The sequence below is a fragment of the Cornus florida genome, unplaced genomic scaffold (assembly GCF_030987335.1).
Source record: "Cornus florida cultivar Cherokee Brave unplaced genomic scaffold, ASM3098733v1 CherokeeBrave_3.0.0_Hap2_Chr05, whole genome shotgun sequence".
NCBI lineage: Eukaryota > Viridiplantae > Streptophyta > Magnoliopsida > Cornales > Cornaceae > Cornus > Cornus florida.
Genome location: NW_026775575.1, coordinates 28,547,381 through 28,557,516, shown reverse-complemented (window position 1 = coordinate 28,557,516; position 10,136 = coordinate 28,547,381). Strand labels below are relative to the sequence as shown.

Below are 10,136 nucleotides of genomic sequence, written 5' to 3'. Positions count from 1 at the left end.
TGAGTGGAAAGAGACTACATCCTCAACATCATGGGCAAGATAAGACAACAACTTTTCTTTAGCCACCATGATAGCATCATCTGAAGGTCCTGGAAGTGTGAGGACACTTGCACTTGAAGTAGAAGCACTGGAAGATTTGGTGGCCTTGATCACTTTGTAAAGATCAACTAAGGCTGGAAGGGCTCTCCTCTGCATCATAAAGGAGGTTGAGGTAGATAAGGAAGGAGTTGCCTGAAATGGAAGCAAGTTTCTATTAGATAGAAAGAAAGAAAGGAGACGAAGTGTAAAGGAATGAAGACTTACCTCTGGGATGGAAGGAGTATGACTAGTAGAAGTTCCACCAGTTCTAGAAGGAATGGACATTCCAATAGTGGAAGTTGGAATGGGCAGACTTTTCTCATTCTTGATGGTCAAACTCTCCATAATTGAAGCTTAAAGGGCCAAATCCTCTCCTTGTGCAACTTATTGATCTAGGTGGATATTCATGAAATTGTGCCCCATAGTAGAGCCCTATTGGTCAAGTTGAAGTTATAAACATTTTAAAGTGTAAAGTAATGAGATGGAGAAGGATAGGGATTAAGACTTACCAAAACAAGCTCTTTGGATGACTTTGGTTTCTTGTGTTTTGGGAGTCTCCGGTTTGTTTGAACTCTTCTATTTTTTCCAGTTCAAGCATGATTTTCCTTTTAGCCTTTCTAATAACTTTTCTGGAAGGACTACGCATTTTTAGGGCTTTGCTGGAATGCTGAGTAATGGTTCGCCCTTTGGAAATGCCAACTTCACCATCAGAAGAATCTTCATCAGAAGAGGATAGTTGGGGCTGAAATTCCTTTTTGACAATGGCCAGTCCCTGCAAGAGGAAGTATAAGTAAGGTCCAGAATATGGAACGGTTAAGTTCAGCCACACTGAAATACCTGAGAGGTTTTTCCTTTTCCCTTTGCCTTGTATAAAACATCCTCCTCTTCCTCTTCCACTTCTTCTTCCTCCTCTTCATCATCACTTGAGGAAAGATTTTCAATACTTACATCACCACTTTCGGCTACACCTTCGATTTTACTAGCCGTTGTGGTGGTTTTCTCTCCACCTTCTTCCTCTTCACTTTCTTCGAGTATTTCCTCTTTTTCATCTGAAATTAACAAGTCTCAGTAAATGGAGGGTTGATGGATTTCAAAAGGGAATGGAATTTACAGTAAATACATTAATACCTGGAGATAGAGGCTTGAAAGATGCCAGTATGGAATCACAGACAGCTTTATGATTCTTGGTTCGGGTGGAGGAGATATAAGCTGACCACCATACATCGAATTCATTGGTTGATTGAGGCTTGCTAGTATGGCCTTTGAAATTAAAAGCTGCTCTTTCTGCTGTGTAGGCTTGGTCAATCATTGCAAATTGTTCAGTATCTGTAAGACGAACACGTTGGTTAAAGAATCTGTTGTAAGATTTGCAGGGTGGCAAAGGAATCATTTGGGTAAAGCCCATTTGCCTTGCTAGTTGGGCTGGGTTGTAGAACTCAACACCACAGAAACTATTCTTCAAAGTAGGTTGAGCAGTGCTGTAATGGAGGTCACGACCAATAAGGAAGCTAGCCTAAATATTTTTCCAATCTTCAGAATTTTTCTTGGTAGACACTCTGGGAGATGGAACCAACCATGGCAGTGAATGGATCAAAGAACTCATCATTTCCAGTCTCACATTGATTGTAGAAATATTCAAAGTTTTCAGCAAAGCTGAAAGGAGAAGGATCTGCGGTTGCCAAAGAATGGCACAGAAGGGATTTTCCAGTTGGAGTGACTAGGGGTGAAGTACTGTTTTGGAAGTACACTTTAAGCTACATTTGGAACAACCGGAAGGGGCCTTGGAACCTTGAAAACTTGGAAGTAAGGAGATCGTGAAGACCTCTGTATAAATGAGAAAGTACAAGGGGAGCTAATGCTAAGTCTCCATTTCTGGCTATGGAAACTGCCACTTGAACAAAGTCTTTTGTGACTTGGCCAGATGGAACGCATAGCAAGTGGCCAGAAAGCCAACAAATCAAGAAAGTAATGTGCTTATCTTCTTGAACTGGGTCGGTTTGCTTACAGTGTTTAATAAAAGGGAGATGGGAGGAGATAAACTTCTTACTTCCAGTGGTCTTGGTTGGAAAGAGGAATTGTTCAACAAAGAGGGTGGCACTTACATCATCTCCATGAGGCTTAAGACCTGTGATGTAACAAATATCTCTCAAAGTGGGGGACATCATTCCACATTTAAGATGCAGAGAATTGGTGGTTGAAGACTAAAAGAAAAGGGCTGGAAAGAGGAGGGTCGGATCAAGCGTTATGGAGGACTTACTGATTTTGGATAATGTCATAGATGCCCTGTTTCTTCTACTATGAAGAAATTTTCTCATCCTTGGAAAGACGGCTCACCCATGAAGACCAGGGTGAACGATATATTGGCCAGTTTTTTATGCTGAATGAGGGTTTTACTCTTTTCCCTTTCTTTGAAATAGGAGGGAACTCTGAATCGAAAGGGAGTGGAGACTTACTAGAAGGGTAGAATTCGGTTAATTGAGAGGGGGCCACGTTGGCAAAGCCTGGACCCAATCCAACTAAGGAGTCTTTGAAGTGAATCAGAGGTTCAAGATGAAGTCTAGAATGGTTTAGAGACTTTAAGAGTACTTGAACTTGGTGACTGTAGCTTCGAATTTTGGTTTTGGTTTGAATAGAAGGAGCTGGCAGGGATGAGCTAGTAGTCGGCTTGGAAGGTTTCTTGGGAGCCATGGTCTATAATTTTTTCGTGGGTGGAGATGTCCTTTAGGGTTTCAGAAGGAGGAAATATGATAGAAGGAGAGTTGGTGGCAAACGAAAAGGATGGAGGGTATATATATATATATATATATATATATATAAATGATATGGAAGGAAGTAAAGGCTGAGGGCATTTTCCTTGGATGGGTGGTTGGGTTTTCAAAATTCAAAAGGAAGTCTTAAAAGGTTTTAGAAGCTGGATGGTGTAATGCCATAAATGGATGAGAGGTTTATTGGGAGACGGAATGTGTTTGGCGACTGGAAAGATTAACATGGGTAGAATCAAGAGACTAGTCGAATAACACGTAGAAGATTTTATTCGTTTACGGTAAAATCTTTCAAAGTCCAAGGACGCCTTTTGAGGAAGGGTAGTTAGAGGAGGACTTTCAAAAGGAAAAGGAAATAATGAGGATTGAGAAGGCTGACAGCTCTATGCCATAAATGGTTAGGATCTCCTTGAAGATACGAAAATCAGTGGTCGAAGAGGATGTTCTCAGAATATGCAGGGGGAGCAGCCACGTGTTTCCTTTTAATGATTATCTTGAGTGTCCAAAAAACCTAAGGGTACTATTAGAAGGGTTTTAGTTGGAATTTCGAAATTCAAAAAAAAGGAAAGTAAAGAGATTTTTATGGGAAGCAGCGAATAGGTCTTTTAGGGGCACACGGCATCTAGGAGATTGGCGATTAAAGGAAATTAATATGATGGAAGCCGAGAAGTTAGTTGTGGTTAGGGTTGGTAAATCAAGTGACCATGATGGTATTCTGATGGCGAAAATCAAAACTCACGCCTTATTTTCAAGTTGTTCTACAAGGCATGGAATTTGGGGGGCATATGTTTATCCCATTATTTTACCTAATGGAAAAGAGACAAGTGGCGAGTTTTGACAAAGCTTACCATATTAATTTAATGTTCTAATTGTCCAAGGAAAATAGGGTGTGACATGAAATTGTTAATGTGGTTCCTTAAATAGAAAAGAGGTACGTGGTAAGTTCCAATGGAACTTGCCATGTTAGACTATAATATTGATAAATATTCCACCTTGGAATATTTAAATTATGGGAAATTAAAAGATAGTGGTGAGTCCCTTTAGGACTTACCAAATTTAGGATACAATGTCCTAAAAGGAAAAGAAAATGGCATGGAGTTATTATCATGAGTACAATCTCATGAGAAGGCTAAAGTCAGCTAATCAATAATTTATCAACACATGGCGAGCTTTATTAAACTTGCCACGATGGATTGATTTTGTTAAAGTTGAATTTATTTGGAAGATCCTATTTTAGTAGGATACCAATTAGATGGGTATTCTCCATCTAAATAAAAGTTGACTAAGTCATGGGACGTGGAGGCAAATTTCTCCTTATTATTAGGAGACTTCAACAATGGTTCAGCCAAGTCAACTTCTGTTGCTAAAATTTAGCAAGCCGTGGGATTTAATTTATTTCTTTATATATATATATTAGGCTTAACCTACGATGAAGGAATCACCGTGAAAAGGGAGTCCATGATGTCATGAGGTCTAAATCCAGAGGAAGTAAGGTTGAAGAGAAGTTGCTAAAATTAAGGAAGTGAGCAACAACCATAACCCACGATGTAAACTTGGTGACCATGACGCCATGAAATTAAATATGGAAGGTTCAGCCTAAAATCAAGGAAACCGTGGTCTATAGAGGAAAGGGAAGTAGGTTGGAGAAATGTAAATGTGTACAAATATATTCTGGGAAACTACCCATGATGGAGGAATTGCTAAAATTAAGGAGGTCATGGCACCATGAACTCCAAACTTCAGAAGGAAAGTCTCAAGATGGAAGTTATTCACGATGAGGAGTTTATCAGAAGTCAGAAATCACGATGCCATGAAAGGAGGGTTCTATAGAAGGGACAGACTACTAGAAATCGTGGAACACCTGGCTAAATGAGAGTACGTCGGTTGAAAGTGGTGGAACTTTATAAGGGAACTACCACTAACCAAGGGAAGTTATCAAGAATCATGGACGATAAGGCAGCAGTGGGTAAAATCGTGTCTGAAATTAAGGAAAGGAGTTGACGGCGTGAGGAAGAAGAACAAAATCATGGGACACTTGCCAAGTCACAAAGAGAACATGTGGGAATTCATTCTGAAACTACCCATGACGCAAATTCGTTGAAGACTAGAGAGGATGTGGTTGAAGTCTACAACAGAAGATGGATAAGGTAGAAGAAGTTACAACAGCTGACGAATCATGGGACATGTGGCAGTCCGGAACCATTCCACGTGGAAGTTGCTGAAGTTGCCACACCTAGTTAATGCATGCATAAAGCTCTATAAATAGAACACTTAGAGCTAGTTTGCAAACCCTGTTCAAATCACACAGCAAAACAACACTTCAATATCTTTACATTCATGTATCTTCACATTCATATAATGCACCTTCAATATGTTTAATTCAAGTCCTGTACTTATTATTCCTACTTTCCAGTAGCACTTTACTTTGAAGTCCTGCACTTTCAATACCGTTTTCCTTTCCACTAGCCATAGTTCAGTCCAAAAGTCTTTTTTCAAGGCAAAAAGAACCATTGAAGGTGGTAATTCCAGTCCTTCATTTAATCGCCTGATCCCTGTAATTTCCTACTAGATAGTTGTTCGGATACTCACTTTGGAATGACAGCAGTTCCTGGCACGCCCGACATCCACTCCTACTTTCCATTCACCTGGAAAGCAGAACGAGTGCTTTTTCACGAGCCGAATAGTGTCAACTGTGTACATGTATCATGTGTGTGGTTGAGAATTGTCTTAGAAAGTTCAAAGATCTATAGGAGAATATTATATATAGTGTAAGGGATTTGTTGTTAAGATATATCAACACAACAAAGAATTCAATCCAATACAGAAAAATAATTGTTTCTTCATGCTTCTCCTCTCTTCACTTAGAAATTATTTAGTTGGTTGAAACTACAGCCAACCGTACTTACCTCAGACATATACTTCGCAAGGATGTGATTGAGTTGGACAAGAATTTTGTATAAATGCATTATGATGGGTTGGGGTCAGTGTTGTGGGTGGAACTACATATATATCTTCTTTTATCACCACATGTCAAATGTATATTCTGAACCAATTCAATTAGAATGATGACATGAATAATATAACTAGAGGACAGAGTAAGGTGATTCAGCAAAGCCATTCTTTGACAATGTAAATTCTAATGGTTCGAGTCATGGGTACGATCGAGGATTATTAAGGGGAGGAGGAATGAGCAATTGCTGTGTGAAAAGGATTGAAAAGCTCCTGCAAATGCAGTTAGTGCATTGCACCACATACAAGAGGAAAGGATAGCTTAAAATTTTGATATATAACTACTTAATGGTTAATGGTATGTAGGGTTATACATATGACCAAATAAAAAAAAAAAGAGAGAGGAAGATCTCAGGATAAATAAGTAAATAAAAGAGGAAGCATAACAAGACGCTGCTTACTTGATTTGGCCTATGGCCCTAATCAATAGGAATATCCCAAAAAAGTTTTAATTTTTTTTTTTTTTTATACTATAATCTTTCTAAAGTTTTTATTTTATTACATTATTAGATACCCCTCAATAAAGAGGCCCCAAAAACTTTTATTTTTTTTTTTTATGCTATAACCTTCTTAAAAATTTTATTTCTTTCTATTATTAGACTCTAGTATATAAAAAGGCCTCAAAATTTTGTATTTCCTTAGAGCATCTTCAGCAGTCTGTTAAAACATTCTTTTGTGTAAAATATACACTGCTACGTATTATGTGTTATTTTTTTTTTTCTCTAGCAGTTTGTTAATATTAGGGGTGCACAAAAAACCCGTGAAAATCGTGAGAACTGAACCAAACCATGGGTTTTGGTTCCGGTTCTGAAAATCTGGAACCGTGGGTTACGGTTCCGATTTCGGTTCCAGACCCGTGAGAGAACCGTTGGGAACCGGAACTGTATATATATATATATATATATATATATATATATATATTTAATTATATATATTCCACCTTACATAATACATGCACGATGTGTTGCAGTTGAGTGACTTGAGTCAATTACAATTATTACATAACACGTCGTAAATTAATTAACGGGAAAATATCCATATTGTAAATAAATTTAATATATAGACAAAATTATTTTTTATGGTGAATATTTTATTTTTGTATGAGATTGATTCTTTCTCATTAAAAAAAAAAATTAAGTATTTACGGAATCCTCATAGATGAGGGCCTAAAATGCACGGTGAAAAAGTTTTCATTGCGCTTTTGGCACCTCATAGAAGCCCTTTATTTCTTGTAGTGATTACTCATAGAGTGCTGCTATACAACCTGACTTTAAAAAAACCGACAACATACAACTTTTATGTGGCTATCTATCAGTGGGTTGTTTGGAATGTGAAATAATGTTCTAAATCATATTGCCTTTCTAGATATCGTGTGTGCAAGAAACTCCTTGGCGGAAGGGTTTCCAGAGACATCAATCTTCTATTCCTTCTCCCACTCCTTATCTTCCCTTATCGGCCTTGGTCGTTCTTTCTATCAGAAATCGGAGTTACCGGGTGGTGGTTGTAGGCATGGATTCCTCATCGCCAGGAAATCAAAATATATGAGTATATAACTTGTCAACTCTTTTTATCTCCATCACAAGAGAAGTGTACATTCCTCTCTTTTGCAACCAAAGAACTTGGCTTCAAGAAATTCACAAATATGTCACCGGAATAAGTGGCACACAGATGTTCTGATGTCAATGGTGAAGAGTTAAAGTGATCTAGAATGCTATGAGCAGCGCATGAAGAGGGTCGCGTACGTGGAGTGATGCCAATTTCATCTCAAACCAATCAGATTGTTGCAGTGAATGTCATATGATAATTCATAATCAAGTTCGTTTTGTTTACAAACTGGGGCTGAAATATCCATGGAATCTCAACACTATTAGTTAATTGCATAAGAATTGACAAAACTAGAGAAAATTAGGGTTTCGAAGAGGTTAAACATATTGAAAATTAGTAATTTGGGTTTGACTGATACATAAGAACCCCAAAATTCAAGATTCTTTTAAAGTCAAAACTGGCAAATTTTTGAGTCGACGGATAGAAGAGAATTGCGATCCGGAAACTTTTATACAGGATCCAAATCATGGGTTTTTAATCTGCTAGCTGGGATGAGTTATTGATTTGATGAAATTTGTTGATATATTCAGGGAAGAGCATAAAGTTGTGGGGACATGCTGTGTCAATAAGTGGGTCGGTTATTTGTCGGTAAAAATTAGTCGTTTAAAATATCATTTTCCTTACTGATATAGGTGTTAGTTTTATTTTATATTTAATCATGAATGTAAATAAATGTGGTAATTAGCATTTAAATATGCATATAAATAAGATTAAAAAACATGTGCGTAAATATAGATATTGAAACATGCTATTTAACTCTGAATTTGGAACTCTAAAAATTTCTTGGAATACTAATAGCCGCTCCCAAGTCACTTTGAACTTACCAATATACAATAAGATTAATTTTCGCATTGTTTATTTAAGTAGCACTGAAGAATATATAATCTACCCTCAAAATTGTTGAAATCCATCATCAGCCGAGTTCTTAAAGATTCTTGAGTTGCTCTATTGATCCTTCGGTTAAGGTTGAACATGGGTGACGAGATATTAAACCATTCTCATTATTTTCAAATGCTTCATACAGAAATATAGTTCGGACGAATTCGAAGCAGGGGACTACAAATGGTACGTATATGCTTATGAATCTTCCCGATTACTTTAGATTTCAGTGCTGCATTTCTACGAAGTTAAATTGAAGATGAACAAAACCCAAAAACAGTAGAAAATACTCTGTATAAATAATCACAAATTTTTTAAAATCTATAATGACTGTGGCAGGATATTGTCTATCTACCCAAATGGTGATGAGACGAGAGATGGTCGAGACCATATTTCTGCCTCTTTGGCATTGGCGGATACAAGTACTCTGCCTAATGGTTTTGAGATCAATGCCATTTTCAATATTTTCGTATACAATCAGGTTAAGGACAAGTACTTTAGTATCCCAGGTAACATTTATATTATATCAACATCGACTATATATATATATATATATATATATATATATATTATATATATTTGTGTTTTTGTTCATGAACAGCTTATATTATTTTTAAAATGCAGAAGGTAAGGTTTCCCGTTTCCGGGCAACAAAAACTGAATGTGGCATAGGCAGATTTATCACCAAGGAAGCTTTTACTGATCCTTCAAATGGATACCTTATCGACGACACCTGTTTTTTGGAGCAGAAGTTTTTGTTCTCAAACAAACTAAAAAATGTGAAGGCTTGTCAGTGATAAAAGAAGTTACCAACAAGCACACTTGGAAGATTTCATCTTTTTCAAGTTTAACCAATGAATATTATGAATCACTGTCATTCGTTGTTGGAGATTACAAATGGTATGTATTGTGATATTCTACCCTATTTATAAGCTGAATCAGCTTAGTCTAACATTCTTCTTTTCAGTTTTAAATTAGTGACGTGGTTCGGTTTTTTCTTAATTTGCAGGAGGATTCGACTATACCCTCGTGGAATTGGTATAAGCGAAGACAATAGTGTTTCAGTATTCATGGCTTTGGATGATTCAACGCTTCCTCCTGATACCAAATTGTTTGTGAGATACATTCTGCGCATAATGAATCAAATTAATGAAAAGCATTACTCAGTACGAGGTAAGAGAGTGAGACTTTTCCCCCTGGGCTCAATGCAATTTGAGGCCTTTTTCTTTTGCAGGAAAAATATTTGTTAGAGAGAAATGTAACGTTTATTCTTGTCTTCTTTTGCAGCTGATCATCAATTTAGTCGACGTACCTTTGTCAATGACTTTGGGGTTTTCCGAAGGATATCTCATTGGCTAAACTAAATGACTTGACAAAGGGCTTCCTGGTGGGAGACACTTGCATCATTGAAGCGAAAGTCACTTTGCTTGGAACAGTGGGCACATTATTACAAGAATAGGGCTTCTGAGTTGGAACTTTCAGTATGCTCATGGTGATACTATTATGAAATGCAGGGTTTTGATATGTTTTTTTGTATCTTTATTTGAGTTTTGTTTATTAATGACTCTGAAAAACTGCTATTATCTTCGTGGTAAATTGAACATGCTTATGGATTACCAAATTTTCCATATTCCTTAAATTTTGCTTTGAACAGTAGTGTCATGCCCACGAGTTAACTGTCAATTTTTGAATTGTGTGAATTTTATAATGTTTTCTGAATTTGGTATCAATTGATGATCATCACACAGGTCAGTGTAGTGTTTCAAATTTTAGATAACCACTCCTCAAAATAAATTAAGTTGG

General features: G+C 37.1%; 1 protein-coding gene across 1 annotated transcript; it reads left to right on the top strand.

Moving 5' to 3' along the window:
* Positions 1-2,356: 2,356 nt before the first annotated feature.
* LOC132309110 (uncharacterized) lies at positions 2,357-9,697 on the top strand. The gene is made up of 8 exons (XM_059807461.1): positions 2,357-2,538; positions 7,985-8,042; positions 8,479-8,519; positions 8,673-8,842; positions 8,958-9,068; positions 9,119-9,233; positions 9,343-9,506; positions 9,621-9,697. Exons 1-8 carry the CDS (start codon positions 2,357-2,359, stop codon positions 9,695-9,697), a joined length of 918 nt encoding a protein of 305 aa, XP_059663444.1.
* Positions 9,698-10,136: the final 439 nt, after the last annotated feature.

What these genes read in the sequence shown, in the direction of transcription:
- LOC132309110 (XM_059807461.1), top strand. Translation starts at nt 2,357, where the DNA reads ATGCCCTGTTTCTTCTACTATGAAGAAATTTTCTCATCCTTGGAAAGA. An exon ending in AGTGGAGACTTACTAGAAGG is followed by an intron (nt 2,539 to 7,984) that starts GTAGAATTCGGT and finishes TGATATATTCAG; the next exon opens with GGAAGAGCATAAAGTTGTGG. An exon ending in CAAGTACTTTAGTATCCCAG is followed by an intron (nt 8,843 to 8,957) that starts GTAACATTTATA and finishes TTTAAAATGCAG; the next exon opens with AAGGTAAGGTTTCCCGTTTC.